The sequence below is a fragment of the Strigops habroptila genome, chromosome 2 (genome assembly GCF_004027225.2).
Source record: "Strigops habroptila isolate Jane chromosome 2, bStrHab1.2.pri, whole genome shotgun sequence".
NCBI classification, from domain to species: Eukaryota; Metazoa; Chordata; class Aves; order Psittaciformes; family Psittacidae; genus Strigops; species Strigops habroptila.
The window spans coordinates 94,790,181-94,817,643 of record NC_044278.2 but is presented as its reverse complement, the minus strand read 5'-3'; the positions used below and the strand labels follow the sequence as shown (position 1 = coordinate 94,817,643).

At 41.8% G+C, this 27,463-nt stretch overlaps 1 protein-coding gene across 1 annotated transcript; it reads right to left on the bottom strand.

Moving 5' to 3' along the window:
* Nucleotides 1-27,453, bottom strand: ITM2B (integral membrane protein 2B). Its single transcript, XM_030476564.1, has 6 exons — nucleotides 27,021-27,453; nucleotides 9,820-9,948; nucleotides 7,669-7,875; nucleotides 5,546-5,656; nucleotides 1,768-1,918; nucleotides 1-730 (listed from the first exon to the last, which is right to left on the bottom strand). The coding sequence occupies exons 1-6, from the start codon at nucleotides 27,117-27,119 to the stop codon at nucleotides 642-644; spliced, it is 786 nt and encodes a 261-aa protein (XP_030332424.1). The 5' UTR covers nucleotides 27,120-27,453; the 3' UTR covers nucleotides 1-641.
* Between the last annotated feature and the right edge of the window lie 10 nt (nucleotides 27,454-27,463).

The window sequence follows — 27,463 nt, the reverse complement described above, 5'->3', positions numbered from 1 at the left end:
TTTTAGACAAACAGGTTTATAAGGTTTATTTTCCATTGCACATACATGGATTATATACAAGTTAGTAACATAAGTTACTTCTTAATCTTCTAAAAGATTGTTACAGCAAACACTTGCCATTTTAAAACATCAAGTCAGAAATCAATCTAAAAAGGTAAATATGACAATATTTTAAAAATGAAACAAATTGCACTTTGTTAGGGAGAGTCAAATACAGGTCTGGCTATATGCTGTAACAAACTATATAGCAGGTAATATTACAGTTAGAAGTAGCTCTTGCAGTCCATTTGTACATTAATAATTCTTTTCAATTTTACTGAATTAAAAACCGGTGGATATTTCAAAGACTTCCTCTTCTTCCTAGTATTCAAGATTCATCACATGAAAGGCGCTAGCAACTAAGTCTTTATACAATTGCTATTCAAATATAAGAAGAACACCACACCTGGAAATAAGGAAAATATCCTAACCCATCCTGATTGGCCACGTCTCACGAGATGAGGAGTACGGAAGGTGTTCAGCAGTAAAGCCTTGTCCTCTACTTACATAACAGAAAATCTTAAAAAATAATCACTGCACACAACACGAGGGGAGGGGTCATACTGTAGTTTGCAAGTCTCCGGTAACAGGAATATTGCTCATCACTGCTCGCAGATGAGTGTTTCCATAGCAAACCTGCTCTCAAAGTGTCGAATCTTTCGGCAGTTGACAGCTTCGCGCTTCTGAATCCCTGTTTGTGTTAGTGAAGAACAATGAAGGGCAAAGAGAAGAGAGGATGAAGGCACGTCAGTGACATAATGGGTTTACATTTGCTATGATGTCACCAGAAATGAGAACTACCCTTCTCTGATCCCTGCTCAGGAATGCACACAGGCACACGTTCATACGGAGAAAATCAGTTGTCAGGAAGAATCCTGAAGGTGTAGTGACCCAAATCCCTGGTAGTGCTTGTGGTTAAAACCAACCTGCCAACCCCTCCACTGGCTAGTTTGAACCCAGATCAGTTCCCAGTCTCCCTCTCTGTGCATCTACAAAAATGCTTGTGGGGACGTGAGGAAACAACAAAGAAATAAACCACTAACTAAACTAACTTAAAAATGGCTTTAATGACAAGAAGAATTCATAGGGTCATAGAATAGTTTGGAAAGGATCTTAAAGCTCATCTAGTTCCAACCCCCTGCCATGGGCAGGGACACCTTCCACTAGACCAGGCTGCTCCAAGCCCCTGTGTCCAACCTGGCCTTGAACACTGCCAGGGATGGGGCAGCCACAGCTTCTCTGGGCAACCTGTGCCAGTGCCTCACCACCCTCATAGTGAAGAACTTCTTCCTATCTACCCTCTTCCAGTTTAAAGACATTCCCCCTTGTCCTATCACTACATGCCCTCGTAAAAAGACCCAATTCTTGGACTAAAAGGCTATGGCTTCTCATATATTAAAGTGTTGGGGTTTTTTGTTTTGGGGTGGGTGGGTCAAGAAACAAGATTAAAGAAAGGCCTCAATGAAAGCCTGAGCCCCAGAAAACACAACCATGCGCACACACACACACACATTGTAGCAGCTCCTGGCTCACGGGGCCTTAACCACTTTTGCACAATAAAATGACTTATTTCCATAGCTCCACAGAAAATATCAGACGTACTTAAGCCCACAGAGCTGGTTACTGCCATAAGGAACCCCCGCTTTAGTAAGAGTCATTCCTTTCAACACAATCAAGCCTATTTATTGAACTTTCTGCCAACTCCAAAGATGGCAGGAGGAACATTACCTCTCATGGCTTCTTTGCGCTGTAGTTTATAGGTTTCCTTGCCACGGCAGAGGCGGTAAATAAAGAATCCCAGCTGATCCACGTTTTCAATGCGATCAGTAACAATCATCTGTTCATGAATCAAATAGGACTGAGGCAAGTATGTTCCAGCCTGTTGAACAAAAATATAACAGCTCTGTCAAAAGCTGTCTCTTCCCGGTCTAAGTACACAAGAAGCACTGTTAAAGTGTTACTTTAACTCGACTGTTGACATATCTTCATCGAATTCTTTCAAAATATGTATTACCATCAGGATTTTTACTCTAAATGTGTACATATGATTGCACTGCACTACAGAAATACGTAATGATTATATTCAAAAAGATCACAAAATGTCCACTGATGCACACGTCCACTGTGCTCCTGCCACAGTAACATCAGGGTTCAGCAGAGAAGAAATGTTTCCTTCCAGGTGCACCCGCTGTCAGGGATCAGTCCCTCACTTCCATCCAGTTTTCACTTCATTAACAACATATCAGCGGAGCTCCCAAAGAGGAGTTGGCAGAAGCTTACTCCACATGGAGTTGCTATGAAGCATGCCAGCTGTAGCTCACGGGGTTTGGGAAACCTTGGCCATATTCAGAGTGGGTCACAACCCTCAAGCCAAACGCAAGATGAAACCCTCCAGCCCCATAAGTTATTATGGTGATTCCCACAACTGTGTCTGTGGAAAGGTATTAGAAAGTCAGGGTGGTATATCAGGTGTTTTAAGGCAACATGCTGAAAAAGCAAAGAGCCGTGAAGGCTTCCGAAGCCTTCTGCAGCCCCTTCTGTGTTATTCTGCCATGGCTGAAGTGATGGAGGAACCCAGCTCTGCGCACACCTCGCTGCACGCATCTAAAGATGCACATACTTGGCTGTCAGCCCATTTCCTAATACTGCCACTGGTAAATGGCCATCAACTTCTTTCAAGTATTACTTCATTTAAGAAATCCTGTTAGTGTGATTCTTGTTTATGGCAGTAGAGAAGGTGTTGCTTGCTTGCTTAAAATAAAACGATCACTTACTATGGAAACAAAGTCAACTTCTGTGGTGAAAGATCCCTGTATTGACAATAAACAACTTGAAATTTCCATTGCAAAACAAGACTCTCTTTGCAGTCCAAGTGACATGCTGAAGAGTTACCAACTGAATGCTGTTCTCTTCAGTAAAGAAAGGACTAAAACTCACTTTAAATTATGAAAGTTTTCTTCAGCACGTACTATGAGGAAAACAGCAGCGATCTTTTTTAAGTAAGAGCCTGGAAGACTTCACACTCCCAAATTATCCCACTAGATATTTGGTAATTAAATTACTGTAAATTACTGTATCTTAATGTCTGGTCTCTCGAATTTCAGGAGAGAGCCCCAAGGGAGCCCCAGAGCCAAGCAGAAGAGCAGGGCACTGGCAGAGTGGGCACTGGTGGTGCTGAGGCCTTGGGGCAACTTGTGAGGACACTCACGGGCTCGTGCCCTCTAAACCACAGGACCTCCCGGACCACCCCATGGACCCGGCCTTCTCAGCCCTCTCAGGGGGGGCAGGAGGAGGGGGAGCTCAGTGCAGGAACCTCCTCTGCCCAGCTGCTGCAGGAGCAATTGCCAAGCACTGGAATCCAGCACAGCCACAAATATCATTGTCTTTGAGACATTCGGTGCATCGCGTATGGTTAAAATTGGCCAGTTGGCTCAGCAACAGGAAGGAGGTGGATGAACAAATATTAGACCTGGGTTTCAGCTTTGCTTCCCGAGGAAAGGAGGCCTTTCACTGTCTGCACATTCAAACAAACTGTATCAATATATAGAAATGGGGTTCTTTAAAAGAAAGCCGTAATTTTAGCCTAAGAAACAAAACAGCCCACAGCGCTTCCACTTTCATTAAATGCCCTCTGCATGTATTCAGAGCTCATTTTATTCAAATGAGCACTTTAATATCATACATATTTTCCTTGTGCAACCAGTATGTCTGCAGGACAGCGAGCAGAAATTTACTCACTTTGTGCATCTGTAGAACAGTTTCCCAAATTTCAGTTACAAAACATTTAACCTGATTTTCTGAGACATCGAATGCCCACAGCTTTTTGTTAATACAATGAGAATTAAACAGATGTCTCATAAAATTAGGGCACTCGTTGTTTGGGACAATGATCAAAACAGTTTGCTTTTGCACAGATTTCCAATTAAATGCATGATGCCTGGGTATCCTCTTACTTGCAAACCAAGTGTATTTGATTTAGTACTAATGACACAGTAGGAAATGAACAGATTTTAACAGTGGAATTTGTGTGAACTAAAAATGGAAACAGAACAGCATACACAAACTAAAAAGATATGGGGTCACTGAGTTTTACAGACACCACCTCATCCTTGCGTACAGGAAATGAAAGTATGGTTAAAGAGCCAGTCTCAAAATAGGCAGCAATAAAGCAGCAGAGGACTTACTTGTGAAGTCATTTTTCACATGGAATTCATTTATATACACAGACCACTCAGAAACGGCTGAAATGGTTCTTGGAGGCCTACTTCCAAAGCCTTTTTTGGAAGATGCAAACCCAAAGACGGTAATAACAATTCTGAAGTTACAAAAGCCCAGTAAAATGAAATTTGTAACACTTTCCCCAAATCTTAGACACAAGTTATCAGCTCTCTTCCCCACCAGAAGTGTTTTGCTGTTCTATAAAGAAACCAGAAGGCTGAAAACCAAGATAAATGCTATACAAATCTGCATTAAAACATACATATGTGAGCGTTAAAAAGAAAGATAAAGATGATTCATATTAAATTAGTAAGAGATCCCATTAGATTTTCTACTTTGGCCTCCTCAATTTCACAGGCCATTATGTTTCACCCAGTTTCTCCTCCTAACAGAACAGCATGTCCCTGTGGTGGCGACAAGCCAGCCAGCACCACGAGCCCAGCAGTAGTGTTCAATCATCAAACCCTGCTGGGAAGTCATTAGGAGCTCCCACTACGTGATACTGAAAACTCGTGTTGGGCTGTTCAGTAATTGTGGTATCTCAGTCCTTTCCACGGTCCTTTTATAAGGGCAAGGAATGTTGTTCTGAAGGTCTGGTGCTTGCAGAATCTTAAGTGGGTTTTGCTAACCATACAGTCCAAATCGTTATTTGGACTTCAACAAAACCTCCCTGGGAAGAGGAAGGTGGAACCTCAAGGCTGGTGGAATCCTCATGAACTCAGACGCAGCACTAGTCCATCACACCTTGTGCCACATCTCATTTCCCAGAGCGCGCATAGCAGATCCAATACACCTCACGTACATCACCCTCAAGCCACCAGATCAGGTCAAATTAGGGGCCAACCCTAGGGACCCATGCCTCAAACAATGCCCACGTTAAAAGGATTTCCCAGTATATCCACTTCAAGCATCTAGCTAACCAGTCTTAGTCCAGTACATACATGCTTCATGGAAGCTTTAGCTACAATGGATTACAAATTAATAAACACGTAAGGCTCTATCAAAGAGTCAAGGTACACCACATTCACACGATTTTGTCAGCCAAATTTGTAGCATGGAAAAGTAAAATCAGGTTTGTTTCCCTTCCTCTGAATTAAAGGAACAACTCCTTCATGATGGTAATTAATTAACTAAGAGCATCGTAGACTTTATTCTCTCTTTGCAAAGATCTCTAGTGATCAGTTAACTTTCTAACACATGCACTTTGTGTGAATGTCAGGGTTAGGTGAGGGGACAACGTCTCTTCTTCCCCTGTCTTAAAAAGAAATCACTTACGATTTAACCCTACCTTGATGTTGATGAGCAGCTCCAGGAAATTTTTTGGTGGCATAACAACAGAAGTGTTGAGAGGAATCACATAGCATTTATCCAGGCTAAGGTCAAGGTAGGCGGTGAGTCTCTGTTGAGGAAATATTTATTTTAATCAAAATTACAAGAACATCAGGAAATTCACATACAGACTTTGCTAAAGTGCTATTGCCTCGTGTTGTTCTTCAAATTATTGTTTTGTTCACTATAAAACCTGTCCAAACAACCCCAATTCGAGGGTAGATAAATGCAGAAATAAAAGGCAGCCTGAGAGTTTAAATCTATGACAGGATTTGTGCAAGGCAGCAGGCGATAAGTAGCTCAAATGCACCACAGTAACGTAATTACAAAGGTGTAGCTGAGCTGTTATGGAATCAAGTACAGTATTCATTTATTCCTAGTGCCTGCATTTTGGAACAACAGGGCAAAAGGCTTGCTCTAATCTCCATGCTTTTATGTTTTGTTATACTGGAAAGGGGAAATGCTGCTGGTAAGGACAAAATATAGAAGGAAAAAAAAAATAATACTGTTACAGATAACACAACAAAAATCCTTTTATTTTCAAAAATAATACTGACTCGAAGCGTTAATGATTATTCCTAACTGAATTATTATCTTTATAGTACCTGAACTGCAATATTTGTCATTATGTGATAAAGACAGAGATGTAAAAGCTCAGGGAATTATCCTGATGGCTCTGTTCACTGAGCTGTGTTTTCCTGCATCTGTTCCTGCTAAAGACAACATTATCTCAAGCTGCTGAAAGGTCTGAGGCTGCAGACGTATACAAAATGCTGAGCACTAAGATCCCAACAGCCAAAATAGTACCAGGACAGCAATCATCAGTGCAACTAATCTCATTACATGGGAGTAAGTGCTGTGCCTACGGCAAATGATCCTTGCACTGACCTTTAGAGCAGGGCCTTTAACCCATTAAATCAAAAAGCAAATTTCCAATATTATTCCTATTCACTTCTTAAATACTGTATTTTGGGGGGTTTTTTCCTTTTTTTTCCTGGTTTTCCCTCTTTGGAGTCTTTGCTCTAACTCTTAACAGAAGCTCCCTAAATATATTCAGGAATATTTTTAAATGACATAGCTTGAGCAAGCAATGTTTTCCTCCAGATCTGGTTATGAATATTTGATAGATAGAACCCATTCTGCCTGGAAAACTGTAAACTCTGAGGTTTGCATAAAAAAAATAGAACACTTCCCTATTCTTTTTCAGCCGTGCTTTAAAAAGCTGCTCAGTGAAGTCTTCAAATGTTCACAGAAATTCAACTTCCTGAAAACCAGCTGCAGAACATTTCATCGCTATCAGACAGCTTCCATCAGGCTGCTACAGAAAAGAAGGGCTTCTAAATGTTTTACAGCTCTCGCCAATACTGAGAGCTGTAGGCCTGTCAACTGCCTTAGCAAAAAATTCATTACCATGATCCCTATCAAACAATGTTGTTTCTCCAAAAAAGAAAGAAAGAGCTAAAAGTGCTTTGAGACCCTAGTTCAGTGCCTTTAGGAATCACAGTAGCCTGTGGTGCACAAGGCTTCCTATGGCACGTGAGAAAAGAGCTCTCTTCCATGGTCAGTCAGCTCATTGCTTTCTTCCCTTTCTGCTGCTGCTTTGGGCTTTTTGAGCCATGCTCGGAGAACACCTCTGGGGGTGCTTGAACCTACTCATGTCAGACGCAATCAGTCCCTGCAAGTTGAGGTCAAAACTACGATGGCCCTTTCCAAACTCCCCTGGCACCACAGCAGTTGGTCAAATTCTGGCTTGGTGGACTTCGCACAGCACAAACTATATTCTCTTTACTTCCTCATATTAATGAAAAGAAACAGCTCTAAGATTTTTTCCCTTTCTAAAAACAGAATTGTATTTGCAAATGGTGCTTTACAGACTACCTCATGATGACTGTATAATGCTGTACTTTGTATGCCCAGTTAATAATTGCTTGCAGCCTGCTGCTGATCAAAACGTTTCTCCTGCCTCCTCCACCCTCTGCTTTTCCCCACCACAATAATTAGGGAGTACATTTATCAGGATGACTGAGGGGGAACATTTTTCCTGTTTTAAATGCTTTCAAGTTCTTCAGAAGTATTTCATACCCGGTGGAAGTCATGGACGATATCAGCAGGATCGCTATCAGCAAACTCAGGGACTGGCACACTGATAAACTCAACATCTTCCTCTTCCAGGATCTGAATATTTTGCTCAATCGTGTGGTAGCGAGCACTCTGAGCCTCTGCCCCAGACTCAGGTAAACTTAAACCGTCTTCAATGTACTTTATTCCACAGAAATACACGCCACCCTGCTAAAAATAAACAACCCAGCGACAAAAACATCAGCAGCCTACAAGTTTCAACTAATATTCTCAAAGCACAGTGGAGAAGAAAAACCTGTCAGCCTAGATGAAATGTCTTCCCTTTAATTTGACCTATACACCAGAGCAGGAGCCAGTTGCTATCCACAACAGGACCATTTTGCATCCATTAGCTGTAGCACATTGGATCTTATTTTTAGAAAGACAATAAATATATGCATGCGCATTATTATTAAATTATTATTTAACTGTGGTTGATAATTACAATTTAAAACACTGAAACTGATCATCTGAATTACCTTTAAAAAACAAATCTAACTCTTAATTTGGCCATGCTTGCAGCAGCGGGTTGGACCAGATGACAGCAAGTTTCCTCCCAACCCTGATTATTCTGTGAAGTTGCTTAGTTTTTGCAAGGCTTCAAACGTTTTGAAAGTCACTTTCTAAAATATTTTTGAACAATTTTAAAAGACAAACAGGTAATAGAAAGAAATTAAAACAACCAATTTGTGTCCTGTCACAGTACACATGGCAGGTTACCCAAGTCAAGTGTAAAACAAAGTCCTGAGTCAGAGGAAGTCATATCCCAAATTTATAGCCCAGATAGCTTTAGAAACATACAACTAATGCACACGCACATGCCACCAGTTTCAAGTTCTAAACTGGAAACATGTCTTCAGTGCAATGTCAGCTCAATTCCTGAATGTTTCCTTCAACCCAGATCTGACATAAACAAATTTGAATGAAAAGGCACTTTCCATTTCCACTAGCTGCCATGTGAAAGGTGGAGCACCGCGGGTGGAATGGATGGAACATGAGTTAGTGTTACAGGGGGCCTTCAGCTACTCTCAGCTTGTTAATCCACCAAGATACACTATGCTGTTTAAGCATCGCTTGCAACCTGTAAATCAGGTTAACATGACAGCCAAAGACACTATAAACTGCAAGTTCAGCTAGAATTTCTCACATTTAATCACTTTGCCTTCCTCATTTGCAGCTACTAAAATGGGAAGAAAACAATAATCCCAGTAGCAGGGACAAGAACACAGAATTTATACCTTATAATTACATGCACTAACCAGAGGGCTAGAGGGATTCATGTTTTACTTATACTCTCCCTTTCTGACCCTGTGAATCTTGCAACCCTGGCAGTTTCTGAAGGAGAGAGGGTGTGCTCACACCACTTAGGCAAGAGCCCAGCACACCCAGCACTGCCCAGTGACAATTCTCCCTGAGGAGGACAACATTTAACTCAGGTCTCCCATATTTCAGGTAAATGCTCCACTTCCCTGGCACCACTGCCTTCAAAGGGCTCCCACTGCAGCAGTGCCACTTGTTAAAGACCGAAAATACATTTTGTCAGAGGTCTGATCTTGTCAACATGGATTAGACTTGACAGAGCATGTTTAATCACGTTGACTGAGCTTCTCCCAACTCTCCTGCAGGGCCTGTATTTTGTATCCCTGTGGAGGCTAGGAAGGAGGAGAGTCATTGCACTGCTTTGACGAGCAGTCCTGTTCCTGTGCATGAGCAGTACTGCATGTGCCTAGAAGTCTAGGGTCAGACAAGGAGGCTTTCAAGGGGTTAATCCACCTCCAGTATTCAGCACTGTGGAACACAGTGAGAGCAGGTGAAAATCTGGGACACGGCTGGGGTTCCTAAACCCAGCCCTATTTAGATATAATCCTTCCTCCGCAAAGTAAGGTTTTCAAAAGTACTGCCCTCTTTTATTTGCCAGCTTCGCTTCTGCCCTCCTCTGCTAATAGGTAACTTCAGAGCAGGCCACATATTTTGCCTTTAGAAATGCTGAAGTTTTGGAAACAAAAAGAGCAGAAAGGCTGTTTGGTTTAGTCTTTTTTTCCTCCTCTCTCTTTGAAATGTAAGGCATAACAGAGAAAAACACAATCCTCCCATAACAAAATGTATTTGACTTACCTGGAATGCAAAATATTTGTACAGATAGGCACCACCCAGGATCACGCCAGCCAGCATAAAGGCCAATCCGAAGCACATGCACCAGCACCAGGCCCTCCTCTGCCCGACAGGCACAGGATCCTCAGGGTCCTGCAGTGCATCAGAGAGAGATCTTCAGCACAGTGTTCCCAAGACACACATAACAGATACTTCAGGCGCAACAAGTACAAACCTTGCATCCATTAGAAAAAGCTATATGCACTTTATCACAATTGCTTGGAAACACATTTTATTTGGTAAAGTTTAAAACATCTGTTTAAGCAGAGGTTTAGGAAAACTTGTACTAGCAGTAATTTTAATGCCATCGTCACTGACTAAATCAGCAGACTTCAGTCTTAAGGAAGAAAAAAATGCAACAAAATCTCCTGAGATACCTAGTAGCACACAGTGAGCCACTTTACAGAAAAATAAGCGTTCTCAGTTAACCTCTTGCAACATCAGCACAGTGAGGAAGTCAGTGCAGAAAGGTCAGGTTCTTTTTTATCTTGGTATATGCAATTTAAGTGAACCTGAAGAACCAACAAAAGATCAAAGGTAATAAGGAGAGCAAAACATATCCTTTCCTATGTTGTTCCATCAGGACGGAAGAGACTTTACCATTATTGCTGGCAGAATAATAAGAGTGGGAATGAGAAAAAGATGCTTTGTAAGTTGTTGTTAAGGAACCTTTCTGTTCTGAGACTATGTTGGCCATGCCTCTTTCTGCTGTTCATGTTTTGCTAAATGAATGACAGGATGTTTCCCCTTTGGGGCACTATTTTGCATAACCATGCAGGCCCCACAGGCATCCTAAGCAATACACTGCTGCTTGCAAAATCTTTCCTCTATCAGCCACATCACAATGCTCTTTCCTCCCCCAAGTGTTTGCATAACTTGCATCCATAAAAAAAATCAACAAACCATCTTTTTGAGTCACCCTCTTCCAAGCCATGACAATCCTGGGAAAATACCAGAAATCAAAGAAATACAAAGCAATTCATTACCCCTTTGCAACCAAAAAAACCAACAGGATAGAGTGATGACCAGGGCAAAATCATTATGGCCAAATAAACAAAAAAACCCAAACCATAAAATGGAGGAAGAGCATGAGAAAAGCGCTTGAGGAGGCATTGATAGCTCTGGTTGTCAGCTGATGTTCTGCCTCATGGGCGGAGTTTGCAGTATTTGCTAATGAGGATGATTTCCCACTTCATCAAAGTTGTGAGTGTAGTCCCCACGCTGCCCTGGCCCAGTTGGGAAGGAATTCCTCTCATCTGGCTGAAGCCATCTAAGCAAGTCTAACAGTAGGGACCCCCCCTGTAAATGGCAGGGAGAAAGAGGCACTTCCTGAGACAGACTCATCCCAACAATCCCCAAGAGAGAGCAGCAGTCTTTTGGAGGCACCGATTTCACTGGTTATAGAGGGAAATTCCTTGGTTAACAAACTACGTACCTACTTCATATGCAGCTAAAATTAGGTGATGTGAAACCCACCTTTACAGTACACTGCAATTATCTTTCATACAGAAGTGGCAATGCTGCTGCTTTGCCAGGCAACTGCTGCCAAAATCTGATTCAGAATTTAGAGTCAAAGTGAAGATAGTTCGCAGATTTTGTCTTACGTTACCTTGCGAACTACTGCAGTAAATCAGATTGTGAAATCTCCATCTTTGGAGGTTTTCAAGACTCAACTAGACAAAGCCATGGCTGATCTTGCTTTGGTAACCATCCTGTTTCTAAAGAGAGGTTGGACCAGATGACTTCCAGAGGCCCCTTCCAACCAACATTTCTGGGATACATTACAAGACAAAGTGAGCGTGGCTAGAAAACAGTTGCCATGGCCTGAAAAACCAGAATGAAAAGACAAGTAGCAGCTTTTAAAAGCTTTTACATTACTAATTATTTAAGGAATTCAGTGTAAAGAATCGCAGGATTACTGGCTGCATGGTTTTTAACCTGGCTGTTTGCAAAGAGTGAGAATACGACATAATACCCATGGTAATCTAATTAACTTTCAGGTCAGGTTAAGATTCACTGTGTATTCTTTTATAAATCATCTCAATTATAAATCTAAACCAGGTAAAACAAGGAATTTTATTTTTATGTTGCCCTGTATCATTAGGTAACTATTTCCCCAGATATTTCAGAGCATAAAGGACACCCGATTGAAACTTTTTTAAATAATGTCATTTAAACTGTTGTAAATTAATGTCAGAAAAAAAGGATAGCAAACTGGCTTTGGGATACAATGCCAAAATATTCCCTAGTGAAGAATATAGAGTATTCTTTCCCAGTGCTGCTTTTACCCCCCGCTTTTTAAACTCCAAGCAGAATCATCCACTAGTGGAATAGTTGCCTCTTCCAGTTTTACATCATTTTCTAAGTTCAGAAAGACTAACAAAACAGGCATCTGGGAAACGTGGCTGCAGAAGGCACACACAGTGTGAACCCTACCCTGGTAACGGGGATCAACGTCAAATTAATTTTGCATAGGCCCCAAAAATAATCAGGAAAGCGAAAGTAGCTTTTACTATGCTGAAGGAACCTGAAGGACAAGTTTATCAGTATTACACCCTAAAGAATTTGGGGTTGATATATGAGGTGACAGATGTAAACAACAGGTTTAATACAACTCTCTTATCTTCTAACAGCAGCTAAATTTAATCATTATTATTTCTGAAGGCATCCCTAGTGGTAGCATGTTAAGCTATTTTGTATTTGTAGTTGCCTATTGCATTGATTTGTCCACAGCCTACTGAAAACAGCACACTGAATTTAGAGCAAGAGTTCAAGCCCACTTTAGTCTCTTGCTTAGGTGAATGCATGAAAGTTCTGCATCGCAGTGCAGAGGAACCTCAAGCACTAGGTAACACTGAAAACACTTTATGCTGTTGAAGGAGAACACAGAATTGATTCCCTCTTCTGAATTTGAAAACTAAGTACATTATCCAGCAGTTTAAAACCACCTTAAATTAAATTATTATAAATACCCTAACTGAAGCTAAATTATACTCATATTAGTAGCTGTCCTGTGGCTAAGCTGGCTAAGCTTCTGTATCGTTGCCATGACGGCTTAGTGTGGGCTGAACTGACCCAAAAGACTAATTCGTCCCTCGATATAGGAATCTGACCGTCCGCACTACAAGAGAGGAAAGTGTGATGGATGCTCACCCTCCTTCCAGGTGACTCATGTTCTGAAAGAAAATACATTAGGTGAAAGTGGATCCCCACTAAGAGGGACAGTGCTGAATTAGCGCCTCTCCCCACATAGTTCCCACTGCACTTTGTTCCCAGATAGCAGCGATGGCTTCTGAAGCCAGAGCACAACATGAGATTGCAGCTGCAGTGACTAATTTTCCTCTAGGTCAGCGTTCCGCTGCCAGAGGTATCTGACAAAAGAAAGCATCGTGTACTTGAGGTCAAGACTGACCTCTAAAAATATGCTTCTCTATTTCGTGAGCAGTAATAACTCATCATCACTGTTCCGGTCCTTTTCTTTCCCCTCTTCTGCTTCATCCCTACCCCGTGTGCTTCCAACTCCCTGGTGAATCCTCAACCTTAAGATGATGCCACAGAACTAATCTTCTCTGATGCAAAATGCCTTAGGAGGAACTGGATGCAAGCCCGATACTGGCTTGTTTCCCTCGATGAGCTGAATTGTTCTAATTGGAAAACATTTGATTAGCCTATTTCCGATGGACAAGACATGAAACAGAAGCATCCTTCTGCCACTTGTACACTAAATCCTACAGTTAAATGGTTCAGAATGTTAAAATTAAATGGTTCAGAATTTCCCAACCTGAATAGTTTCAAGCTCTGCAGGAACTATTTTCCTATACATAGAAAATGAGAAGTATTAAATTCTCTATTATTTGAGATTGGCAAGATTCAAATCTGTCTTCTTCTCACAAAGAAGGTACGAGATGACAGCAGTTTTCAATGACGATGCCTTGATCAGTGACCACAGCAGCTAATGGAAAGCTGCACTCTGTCTTATTACCCGAACCATGAAACACTTTGGAGATGGACAAATGCTACCACAAACTAACTACCAAAGCACCTCTCAACAACAGAGAAATCATCACAGGGACGTATTTATGAGTGGATTAAAAGAAAGAAAAAATGTTAATGCCCCTAAACCTACAAACATTCGCAGTTATTAACAGCTACTGGCGATATATTCTGTTGCTCTTTTCACTGTTCGCTTTTAATGCTACTTTTTTTATCTTTAAATAAATGCCGAATTTCAAAAAGGACCAAATTCATGTTTGGGGTAACAGCACAAAATTCTTCCAAGCAGCTCCAAAACTGAGCCACAAATGTGTATAATTAGACTTGGTAATTACTTAGATTTTCCCCTTGTGGCTTTTTGTACATAGTGGAATATAATTGCTTTAACATTATAAAAGAAAAGCAGTCTAAAAACTTACAAGGTATATGTCTAGTTCATACGAAAATGGGTGAGAAGATTATCAGACCTTGTTCCTTTGCAGGAATTAAGGCCACATCAATTAATATGTCTTAAAAAAAACACCAACATGTGAATCAATGAGGTAAGAATCCACCTAAACCAGATAGGATGGATATGCTGTGGGGAGTCTAGAATATTGCATGACCATTGTGCACCTATGCAAAAAGATAATGGCCCAAATTTAAAAGTAGATACAATAGCAATAAAAATAATTTTGGGAGGGGGAAACGTCTTTCAGTACCAACACAGAGTCTTTGATTCACTGAAAAATCAGATGCAGAGTATTACTGAGTATTACAAGTATTACTAAAAATGTCTGCAGCATAATACACACTGTTAGACACATAATTTTGGACATTTAATGTGTGCATGTGTGTAGATATACACACACACACATACATATAAAAGCTTACAACTAATGTGCATAGAACTGATTAGAGGCTGTTCACAACAGTTTTCTTCCGAGGTCCTTCGCATGTCAGTTAGCTCACATGGATGGACAGCGTGCAGTGGGGCAGACTGAGCCTCCTAAAGGCAAATATTGACCAAGTGCAGCTTTAATTAGTGGAGTAGGGAGAAGGGAAGTTACTGATGACTCCCTAAAAGTGTTTTTTAATGAGGGAGGCTAAAAAGTCTTGAAATAAAATACTGACCAACGGCTATATAAACTGAATTCTTTTGGTCAGGCTTGCCTGCTTTGACTTGTAAATCTGACATCTGTAGAAAAACCTCCCAAGAGACAGTCAATTTAAAAAGAACTTAATTTAGAAAGAGCTCTGCATTCCTCCCATGGTATTGCTGCCTAAAGGCTGCTCCAAGCCTGGTATTCTATTTATTACTTGTTGCAGATGGGAAATTAAGGCAGGCTTTTGCAAGACTCCTCACTTGGCAGATGCTGCAAATCTGGAAGGCCATAATACTGATCCGCCTCTCAAGCAGCAATTTTATGCTTCCTAATAAAATTAAATTTAAATTTTATGTACAATAGTCTTTTAACTTGCTAGTTGGGAAAACAGACTTTATATACAATAGATGCTTCAGAGATCTCTCCCTTATCACAAGGAGTGATGTATTCTTTCTACTCAGACGATGAAGCCTGAAAACAAGCTATGGTTGTTTATGTGCAGTTGGTATCTGAACACTACGACCCTTCTGTGGCAGCACTGCCAGTTCTTCTTCTTCAAGATGGACACGGGCTTGTCCATCTGGCCAAAGGCGCTCTGCCTAAATTGCATGAAAACCAGACCTTAGTTCTAGTGTTGCTTACAGTAGTCACGTAGCCTACATAGCCAAGGAGATTAATTAAAAAATTATCTATTAGGCAGTTGGTACTACTAACCTCTTCCTATATTTCTAATATCTATATGTGTTCTATAAAATAATACCGTAAATACAAAATCTGTTGTACAGCACTAAGAAATCCAGCAGCAAGAAGAAAATACACTCCAAGAGCTTTCTTCGAAAGTTCAAAATCCAAGGTCATTTTGATATTACTTGAACACTACCTTTAGCCAAATAATGGGGGTGCTTTATTAAAAAATGAGGCACCTGTCAAATCTGTCAAATGATTCATTTCATGGTTCAATATCATAACCATCATGAAATAGAAACATTAATATAAGCAGCCAGCTCAGGATCATCTTAAAAAGGGAATCTGCTGGTGGGTCGGAAGGTAGCTGCACGTATTGGGAAAGATGGAGGTGAAGGGAGAAGAAAAATCAGAAGATAGGCAAGGAAAGGGGAGCAGGAAATAAACCAAGAGAGAAACATGGTGGAACATGAAGAGTTCAATTTCTCGGCAGGAAGTCAAGGAAAATTACAACCGTAAAGTGAATGTAAAGCATGTGAATCAGCAGTTCACCCACAGATAGAGTGACAATAAAAGAAGAATGCTTTGGAAGAGTAATCCTGCAACTCGTAACTGATGTGAGTAATCCTGATTTACCTAAACACTGCCTTCCACTTCTGAGATAAGTCATTACGAAATTTGATAGCAGCCAACAACTAAAGAGGATGGATAAAGAAGGAAGAAGCTTCTAACTATTTAGTCTGCCACTTCAGTTAAATTTGGGAGCCGTATTGTTAAGAATGGTTATTTTTATTGTTAGCTGTGGTCTTACATGGACTAGAAAGTGGGGAAAAAAATCAAAACCAAAACTGAATACACTTATTTAAATGGCCTGAAAGTTCTGTCTTTGTAGACCAGTAAGGACTTTCTTCAGGTAATTCACAAGCACAGCTTTTGGCTATATCCTCATCCCAGGCAGTCTACAGCAACTGTGCAACTAACCACACACCACACACCATATTTTACTGTTGTCTTCAAACTGTGTTCCCCAAATTGTTCCTCTTTTCTCTGTCCAGTTCCAAGACCCACCAACTCCCTTCTCTCACCACCAAATCCAGTGGTTTCAAGTCTTCCTATAATTTCCTTCTTACCCTGTGTCTACGGCCCCTGTATCTTTCACCAGTCTCTGCCACTCACAGAGCACTGGGCACACCTTATTTCCATTTCCTCCTTTCATTACTGCTACAAGGTAAACCATCACCACATCAATCTGGTTCACTCTTGGGACGAGGAGCTGGACTATGGCCACAGAAGTGCTCTATACCTCTATACCTTGACCCTGCTCCACCAGCCACTCCTGTGCCTCTTGTCTTGTGTTTTCACTGTGAACACTCAGGACCAAGGATGGCTCTCCTCTTTTTCTCTACTGCGATTAGCACAACAAGATCTTAATATCACTTTAAATTCCTTCTGTACATAGAAATACCTTCTTACTGTGTGGACAAGCACTGGCACAGGCTGCCCAGGGAGGTTGTGGAGTCTCTGGAGATACTCAATATCCGACTGGACATTATCATGGGCAACCAGCTCTCGGTGGCCCTGCCCAAGTAGGGTGGGTGGCCCAGATGACCTCCAAAGGCCCCTTACGATCACAGCCATCCTGTGACACACATCTACAGCTTTTAATTAACATTAATACAATACAGGAAGATGATTAATAAATAACCATAACCACTTGCTTCATTAAAAATAAATAATAAAAACTATCCAGGATGCTGGGTCTGTGCTAGACAGATAATAAAGCTCCACACATCCTCCATTTCCTTTGGTTTGGAGCCTTATGATTCTTCTGCCTTTTCCCTCCCACCTCGCCCCCAACCTGAAACTTCAACAAAACCTACAATACTTGGAAAATGTGTTGTCTTTAAATGTCTTGAGGCTGAATTCAAAAGTTCTTGTGCTGCTGACAGCCACAGAGATCTGCAACTGCCTCTGTACTGTACTGAATACAAAAAGTTTTCATAAGCTTGGCTAGTGAAGAGGTGGTGGAAGCCAGGTTTTTTATAGGGTATATAAATGTTGATGAATTTACCTATATTTTAATAAATCAGAATGACAGAAATTTGTTCTGCATTTCACACCTATTATTCTCAAATGTTTTAAGAAAAGTGTTCTGGTGCAACAGTTTGCAAGTCACAGACTGAAACACACAGATGAAAGGTTGCACAGATTATCTGTTAAGAGGTGCCTGAGGGGTGTTTATCTTTTCACATGAAACCCCCAATCTAAGAGGTTATACGGGACTTTCTTCAGAATACATTTTGCTTTCAGAAAACAGAATCACTACACCCTTCATGGCTGCAGCATGTCAAACATGGCATTTCATTAAACTGTCCAAATTTGAAAAATGCTTCATTTTTACACATTGCCAAAATAAACCCTTTTCTCCACCTGTACTCTTTGACTTACAATTGACTTGCATTCTACCATACTCAAAAAAACCTACACTAAATAAATCTGTAACTTTAAATGCAGTATTTCTGTCAACTTTATCCTGAATTAGATCAGTGTTTGAAAACAGGAACTTAGAAGGTTCCTATTCCACTTAAAATGGATCAATACTAAATTATCTTTTTGACCTTGATTGTTCCAGTTCCTGTCTCTTCCTTTTTCAGCTCCCTTCTTATGTCTGCAATGTCTCTGCTTTCTTCCTACGACTGCCTGAATCTCAGACATCAGTATGATGGAACACTATGCGGATTTAACCTAGATTTCTCTCAAGGCTATTTTCCCAAGCGGTGTTGGCTCTTTCACCCAAGAGATCTCATTAGCATGCACATATGCACCACTGAGCCTCAGAATTTAATAACTCTATTCCCAGTTCAGCCACAGATGGTATGTCATCTCCAGCAAGTTTCAAACACCGTGTCTCAGTTTCTCTCAAAAGTAGAATCTAGTATCACAGAAGCCACTTGGGAGGTCTCTAGTCCGTCCTCTTGCTCAAAAGGAGGGTGGACTCTTAAGTCTGTCCAGGTTGCTCAGGGCTCTTGTCTAGTTAAGTTTTGAAAACCTCCAATGACTGACACTTCAAAGCTCCTCTGGGTAACCTGCTCAGCACTCAATTCTCCTGAGATTGAAAAATATTTTGCTTATAACCAGTTAGAAGCTCTCATTTCGCAATTTACGGCCACTGTCTTTTCAGCCACCTCCCTGGGTGCCGGGAGGCTGCTGTGAAGTCCCTCTGCAGCTATCTCATCTCCAGGTTGAACAAGCCCCACTCCGTTGGCCACCCCTCGCAGGGAATATGCTCCAGCCCCGATCACCATGCTGGCCCCTGCTGGACTCACACCAGTTTGGACTGTAAAGCTGCCAGCTATCAGCATCGCCAGTGACTCATGCCCAGCTGACTGTCCACCAAGAACCCTGCGCCTTTCAGCGAGGTCCTGATGGAGGGGATGAGGCTGCTCCAGGTCCAGGATTTTGCACTTGTTATTTCTGAAACTCATGAGGTTTTGTTCCACCCATTACTGTAGCCTGTTGGGGTTTCTCTAAATTACAGCTCTGTCCTCAAACAAACATACCTTGCTAATACATATATTAGTGAATTAAGATGTGTAGTAGCTGTACAGCAAGCAGAATTCTCTCACTGGAAACCATTCTACATGCAAATAATTAATTGTAGCACTTACGAATATCAGCACAAAAGAGCTGACCTTGAAAGGCTTACATTTAATTACACCCACTTTCTAGAACAAAGTGTCGTAACAATCGGAAGGACTTCACTGCAATTAGACTATTCCAAGCCTGACGTGGAGCACACACTCCAGTACCCAGCACCTGACTGCATGGCACCCTGCAGAAACACAGAGCCTGGCCAGCGTTCAAACACCTCACCAAGACAGCTTCCCAAACCTGCAAACCTTAGGCGAGACAATTCACCACAGTATGCAGCAGCCGTGGAAAGTCATGTTCAGCCTCCTGCCTTGCAAAGGGTACTGCATTTTCAAACGTGTAAATGTAAGGGGTTTCTACTCAGACTGTATATTTAAAAATAAATAAATAGATCTCTATGATTCAGCAACCATGTAGGGTCCACCCCAGAGATCACTGCCCCCTCCCAGTTATGATCTTCCCAACGTACTTTTTCCACAGTCATCCCACTGTCTCATTCTACCCTCAAACCAGCAGAAAGCCACCATCAAAAGCATGCTGAACCCTGGGAGGAAGACAACCACAAATTACCCAAGGATTTGCATTCAGGGAACTCTACTCTTAAAATGCCTGTGGGTTTTATTTTTGTGTGTGGGGGTAAATATATATATAAAATAATACATATTATATACTTAATAATATACCAACTTAAAAATATTTATAAACACACACAAACTGACACTACATGGAAAGGGCAAACAAGATACCAACTTATTTTCCCACAACCTCTATAATAACTGTTGTGCAAATATTACTTTGCTGGGTGTTTTTTCAGGGTGAATTTTATAGGGCTGTTGCACAAAGAACCTTTGCTTGCAGATGATGCTAGGAGCTTGTGTCTCTCTCTATGTCCATTGTGGTCCAAACCCTGGGCCACGTGATGTCTGCTGCAAAACCATTTCTGACTTCATTGCAGAGCTCAATCTTATTCATTATCTCATTCCTTTGGTTTACCACATCTGTAAAATTAGGACAGATATCTGAGTTTTATAAATTAGCATGCTTTTCATCTGTAGACTCAAAGTAATTTCCACTGAGGATAAAAAGCAGTACATAAATAGGAAGAAAATGAATGTTGTATTATTCATATGGATCAGGAGACTAAAACCAGATAATGCTAACCTTTTCAATCATAGCATTAAAGAGGGGAGGGAAGCGGAAAAAAAGGAGTCTATGCAATAGCTACCAGAACACACCATTACTTATCCCAGCTGTAGTTCTTATGTTTTAAATACATCATAATGTTTTTGGAAGCACAGAATAAAGAACATTCAAAATGACTCAGACTTAAAACACAGTATTTATTTTCGAAGGTACTTCCTGAGTGTCACAGAGAGAACTATATTCTTTGTATGTATGCTATTTGGTGCCTGTACCTAGTGGCTACTGCATAGAAAATACGGATAATGCTGACAAAATATTCCAAAGTCACAGCTGCAGAAGAGTTAACTGAAAACACTACTGGAGGTAAGTGTGTTTACCATTCTTATATCCCCCTCAAACAACCATTAGCATAAAAATGCATAAAATTGCTGAGAAAGAAGTGCTATTTTAATTGCTAAGAAAAAAAAAAAAAAAGGAAGAACTCCATGCAAATAACAAGGAAAATTGAGTCTATTAAAACAAAACTGTTAAGATTGTTTGCAATTGTAAACAGTTCAATGAACTACTTAACAGAAAAAATATACATACACGTTATGTTTTGAAATTAAACTTTTCTTGAAATAGACATTCATATGTTGGATTAAATAGTCATTACAATGGAAGGAGTCTAAATCATTTCCCTTGAAAATGTTGTTGTTTCCAAGAACATTTTCTTTCAAATGTTTGTTTTTACAGGAAAGCTCAGCATTTCAGCTTGATCCGCATCCTCAGAAATGAACTAATTTAACTTTAGCTTTTCCCACTGAACAGAACTTTTGGTTCCAACAGCCTCTGTTTAAGCACTATTCTTCATACCACTTGGCAATGTTAATACCCAAGCTAGTTTCTTGAAGCCCATCAGAAAGAAGAGAGTATTACAGCACAGAAAGACAGGAGTGAATGTAAGAGAAGTATTTATGGCATTAACTACAGCAATACACTACAGGATAGTTTTTCTAGATACTGCACTATATAAAACTTCATCTAATTACAGACTTTTCCACATGACTATGTTAAGCAAAAAAAGGTCTCCAAATACGTTTTTAGGGCAAGGGGCCTCAGCTAAGAATAAATTTGTTAATCTGAAAAGAGAAACTATTTAGAACTGCATAAAGTATTTGCATTGTCTCTATGTTCATCCCTGCACTGAATTCATATAAGCTCTAACATACAGCCATCAGCTCTTGCTCAGCCAGCCAAAAATGTAAATGATAGAAACAACTGACAAAGCAGTTATCACAAAGGTCTGGTAGAATACATCCTGTTTGAAATATTAAATATCATTCTTCTGGGAAATAGCTGTATTTGCCAACCAAAGCTTTGTATTTGTTATTCGGGTCAGGAAGCGATGAGAAACAGAAAAGGAAGCAAAATATGGACCACTGACAGAATTCCTCTGTCCCATGGGTTCATTTCCATTGCTGGGGGGATGGGGATGACACAAGCCTTTCCAGATCAATTTCTGAACTTTCTAACTTCTAACTCCAAGTTCCTAAACTCACTTCAAAATAGCAAGAGATTTCCAGAGGAACACCACAAACTTTTGAAGACCTTGGAGTTTTATTATTGTTCTCTCAATTGCTGGCAGCCTCTACGGAATAGCTTCAGGAGCCAAACGTCTCAAGACCACAGCAATCCTATTTTCAGGAAGCTGCACTCCTTAACCAGTAGCACAGATTCACCATGAAAAGGATGACATCAACCACAAGGCTTCTTTCTTTAGGAAAAGTTCTTCATTAACAACTCCTGGCACAAATTTTGTTTTCTAACTCAACTCCCTGAATTTATGCTTGCAGGAATCCATACAGACAGGTAAGTAACAGAGTCCTGTGTACCATTTGTGCCTGAAACTGGAGGGTTTTCATCTGAGATTTGGTAGCTTTTCATTAAAATCTTAACACAGCCAGAGAGGAGAAGGGGGAGCAAATTCAGTTTGCTAGGATTTTTTACTTCTGCTCCTCTTTTAAATAATCATGCCTTAAGCCAGAGTGCTCTGACAGATAGCAGAAGCTGGTCGGTTTAGTGACCTAGTTGCATCATGGAAAGCACAGCAAAATAAAGACTGCTCTTTCCCAATGGTGACTGGTGAAAGGCCTATAGAAAATGTGGCTGGAGGAAGGCTATAAAGGGAATAAGGAAGCTCCTCCAAGAAACCAAAACCAAACCAATCAATCCCAAAATATTCATCTACAGACATGTCCCATGAAGTAGGAAAACCTGCTTGTTTGACAGCAAAACAATAAGCAGATGGCTATTTATTAGTGTGTATACTTACAAATAGCATATATGTTACATAGTATTTAGACATATTTACACACACAGAGTATAGCAACTGTAAAGCCAACACCTTCGTTTCAGAAACATCTAACATCAATTATACAAAATCTAAAGGTTTTTCTACATGGAAAAACAGTACTCATTAGTCGCTCAACAGTATTTCCCAGGTGGACCCTCTTACTCTGTGTTAAAAGTGCCTATTTTAGTATGCTTTAAAAAAGATTAAGCTAAATTGAAAAACAACGGAAAAGAAAAAAGATGAATTTTAGAGTGCAGAGTATGTTCTCATAAAGAATAAATGCAGAAAGCTGCTGCTTCTAAAATTCTTAACATTTACACTTTCACATTGAACTCTCTGCAGATACAGCTATCCAAAGGTCAGCTGTGATACATGTGTGAACCCTCAGCTTCCCACATAAAGCTGTACTTGGTAAAGATATTCTGAGTACCCCAAGAAAATAAAGAAAGAAATGAAAGGCTGTCACCTGCCCCAGCAGAGGAGAGCAACTGCCTGAGAGTCACTGAGGGCCCAAAGACTTTTGGGGAGATCTTAAACTATTGAATGGACTCTGCAAAATGTCTGAAGACTTCAACTATGCTCAGAACCAGCTTTGGCTCTCCAAAGATCTATTGCAGGGAGAAATGTTAAAATACCACGCATTGTTTGTTCGTTGGGAAACTGGGTCATAAAATAGCCCATTGTACGGACAACGAGCAAAGTGGAAAATTAAATGTGGCCTGAGAACCTCCACTAAGAGTGTTCTGCATATGGCATAGAAGTATCATCCCAACAGCAGTAGCAGAGTTGTAACATTGCCTACAGTATGGATGCAGATACTTTCAGAAGACACACCAGTACTGACAGGTGATTTATGCAGAGACAGGATTAGCACTCTTGGTTTTTAAACTCCTTTTTAAGTAGCACACTCCAATGCATAAGATCATTGCGTTCTGCAAAAGCTTTTTTTAAGCTGCTGTTCCCATGATACATCCCCTACTCGTCTCGCATCTTCCTCTCCTCCATTCCCCAATTAATTTCCTGTTACTGTCTGCATCAGTATGGACGATTTTTGGTGAGATGAGAGTATCTCTATACTACATCATCAGCATATTTTGGCTCCAAACACTCTTTAATAAGCCCTAGGCAGATTATCTACTTGAAAGTAATCCTGTGATGGCAGACAAAGTGGCAGTCTTCATGACACCGTGCCGGGAAAAGCAGCAGAATGAGACTGTCAAAGAACGAGCCCAAAGCTCATGCCACTAATCTTTATTTTCTGGACATTTCAGAGTATTTGGGTTTATTCATTAAATATCAACTGGTTTACCAATATCTCTTGCTCAAATCTTTGGGATTTCTTGATAATAAAATTCTGAATGTGCAATTCTGCTGATCCTCTTCCATTCTTAAGGTTTTCCCTTTACTTCAGTCCAGAACACCTCCCAGGACTTTCTTCATAAAAAAAAGCTTTGTCAAAGGTTGTAGTATTTTTCATTTTTCCATGTTTCACTTGTGCTCTAGATCTATTTATTGTCCTAGAGAAACAATGTTTGTAAAGATACTGGTGAGGGGAAAGCAAATGTCCCATATATCCTCTTCTGGAGATGTGGCCTTTTTTCAACCTACCAGAATTCACTGTTCTATACACGTTCCCATACTGCCTTCAAACCTCACTTGAAGCTAAGGGTTTTCCAGCAATAAAGTGATATGAATAATGCATTTTTCAGATGTGGTTTATTTTAACTCTTCCCTCCAAAGAACTACATAGACATAGAAGTTCCTTGTGGAGGGGAAGGAAAAGATTCATTTCTAATGCATTCATATTAGAGTAAGTGCATATCTTGCACTTACCTCAAAGGTATCAAGTTTTAAAATGGCCCTCAGTTCTTTTTTGTCTGAGATCTGGGAATAAACTCCCAGACTCAAGGATCCAAATATCTCTATAGCTACATGACACGATTCATTTCAATATTGTTTAATCCTGCATGGATTGCATAGTCTTATCTACTAAAACTACAGATGATGCTACTGTGCTCAGATCTGCTTGTATTTATGCTCTAAAGCACACAAGCTCAAAAAAAGCTTATTCAAGGGAATTTTGCACACTGATAGGTGTAAGTCTGCAGTTCTGCTGAGGAAAGATAGAAATGTGTCAAGGAGAATGTCAAAGGCTCAATGTCCCTTAAGAGCGCACTCATTTGCTTTTGGAATTTTCATCTGTACAGAGCATCCGTTCCTAGAATGCTATTTTAGGACTGTTTTAAGCCTTGTTCAGGCATGTTCATCCCCTGATAACAGCGCAAGAACTTATAAGTAGCTACAGTGGGACCAGACCACCTTTTGACCTGGTTAATAAATGTTTGCAAGTCTCATTTCTAGGCAAGGAAAGCAGTACTAAGACCCGGGCAAAGTCAAGGCAGATCCTCTGTCTTGTCCTCAGCTCCAAGAATACAGCTCTGGGTTCAGGAAATAATAGTCAAATAACACGCTTCCGTCAGTCTCTGGACAGGGTCACGAGGATTTGCTCCCCAGTGTACAATTTGCCAGATGTGTTTTGTTTGTTTAGCAGTAGGAATGACAAGCCCAAATTGGTAGGCTATCTGGAAATAAACACCACTGGAGAAGATCAGGATTCCAAGGTAGCATGTAAAACCTGTTTTCTGGGACTTATAGTTTATGTCTTACTTATGTGCTTGATGTCAAACTGATCACCAAACCTGGGGTCAGGAAGGAACTCCACAGCTCAAACTGGGCTGGAGGAACCCATGACCTTCTAGCGAATGGCACTCCCACTAGGAACAACTAAGCACACAGATCACCTAATGGACTTCTCGTAATTGCAAGCAATTTCAATAATGATACTGTCTCATTTGTTGTGGCACACTGTTCTAAGGACTTAAATAGTTTGGTCAGAGTTTTATAGGTGCAGTACATCCAGTAGAAGTGTGAAATTTAACCACTTGCTGTTCCAGGAAGATGTCACTAGAAAATATCTTGTGGTCCTCATGGGCTCTGAAATGACGATGGATTCTGCAGGTGAAGAACCTGGCCCCATCAAAATCACAGCAAAACCCTCACCAGGAACACAACTTTATGATAAAAATTCCACAGATATTATATTCTCAGGCAGAAGTTCATCACAAAGACACAGGAAATTAATAAATACTATCTCTTCTGCAGATCCAATCTGGCAATTCAGAGGCCTGATGCACAAAAGACTGAAAGCAAATGAAAACAGCAAGGCATGCTGTTTCTGCGCAGCTGGCCGTTTTTCAAGTTTTCATTCTTTTTTCAAAGAGCTTTGAGCAAATTACACTACTCCTAATTAAAAACTGGTTTTGACTACGGGAGCACAGAAATTGCAACCCAAAACCATTCTATTCTGAGCAGTTTTGCACTTCAAAAACTTTAAAAGCCGTTGCTGTTTTGTTCTTTGTTGCCATTAGGAGCCGCGGAGGGAAGACGACAGCGGCTGGAGTTTGGGTGCTGTTTTGGGGCGGGGGGAAGCAGCTCTTTGTTCCTTTAGTTAAGCCAGCCCAAGTTCCAAGGCGAAGTTCGCTGTGACACACAACCACCGGGCTCTGCAAACACGCTGCGGCACAAGCACGGCCAAACCACCACCTTGGTCCTCGCCAAGTGCTCCCTGCCCTGAAGCTCGCTAGCCGCTTGCCGGACTCATCCGTGCGGCTGCAGAGGTTTAAACGCGCTGTGAAGACCAAACGCGATCCGCCGCCTCCACACAAACCAACTTCCGTGAGCGACCCAAACACCCCCACTGCAGGCGGCGGCCGGGGACAGGCTGCGGGACCGGGCGGGCAGCGGGCTCGGCACCGCCAGCCACGGCAGCCCCTCACTGGGCTGTCCCCTCAGCTCGCGGGTCCGCACACGGGACGCCGCAGAGGAGACGAAAGCGGCCTTAAAAGCCGAGCTGAACGCGGTCCAAGCGCTGTCGGGCTAAAAAAACAAAATAAAACCCAAACCTCCACAAAAATCCCCAAAGTAGGGAGAAGCGGAGCTTTAAAGCTCGTTCTCCTGTCAGCCATTTTAGAAGCGTGAGGCGAGAGGGGCGGCGGGGCACACCGCTGCGCAGCCTTCCCTGCCCGCCCGCCCGCCCGCGGGTTATCGCCGCGGGGGGAGTGAGCACATGAAGAATTAAATCGTCCCCGGCGCCTTTCCCTCCCCCCGACAACAGCTCGGCGCCGAACGGAGTGGAGCGGAGCAGAGCAGAGCGCCAGCCGCCGCCGCGCAGCGCGGCCGGCCGCAGCGGCTCGGTCCCCCGCTACCCTCCTCACCTTGGCGTCCGGCGGCAGGATCAGCACCTGGCTGTTCTCTTCCTCCTTCTTCACCGCCTCCTTCTGCGCCAACGCGGAGTTGAACGACACCTTCACCATGGCCGCTCCTCAGTGCCCCGCACACAAGAGAAGGACGACAAGGAGCCCGGACCGGCGGAGCTTCGAAGGCTGCCTCCTGCCTTGCCGCCCCCCCTGCTACCGCCTCGCCGCGACGGCCGCCCCCGTCCCCTTGTCAGGCTAGCGGAGGAGGAGGAGGAGAGCCGAAGAGGAGGCGGTGCCTGACAGGGCGGGCGGCAAGGGGGGAGCTGGGGCGGCGGAGCCTCGCCCTCCGCCCGCCCGGCCGGCCCAGCCCGCCGCGGTGTGGTGAGGTGGGTGGCCGCGGGACTAGGTCGGTCCCCCGCCGCAGCTCCCCCCTTGGCGGGGCGATGCCGCCCGGGGGCACT

What these genes read in the sequence shown, in the direction of transcription:
- ITM2B (XM_030476564.1), bottom strand. Translation starts at nt 27,119, where the DNA reads ATGGTGAAGGTGTCGTTCAACTCCGCGTTGGCGCAGAAGGAGGCGGTG. An exon ending in ACAAATATTTTGCATTCCAG is followed by an intron (nt 7,876 to 9,819) that starts GTAAGTCAAATA and finishes GTTTATTTTTAG; the next exon opens with CAGGGTGGCGTGTATTTCTG. An exon ending in GCGCAAAGAAGCCATGAGAG is followed by an intron (nt 731 to 1,767) that starts GTAATGTTCCTC and finishes TAACACAAACAG; the next exon opens with GGATTCAGAAGCGCGAAGCT.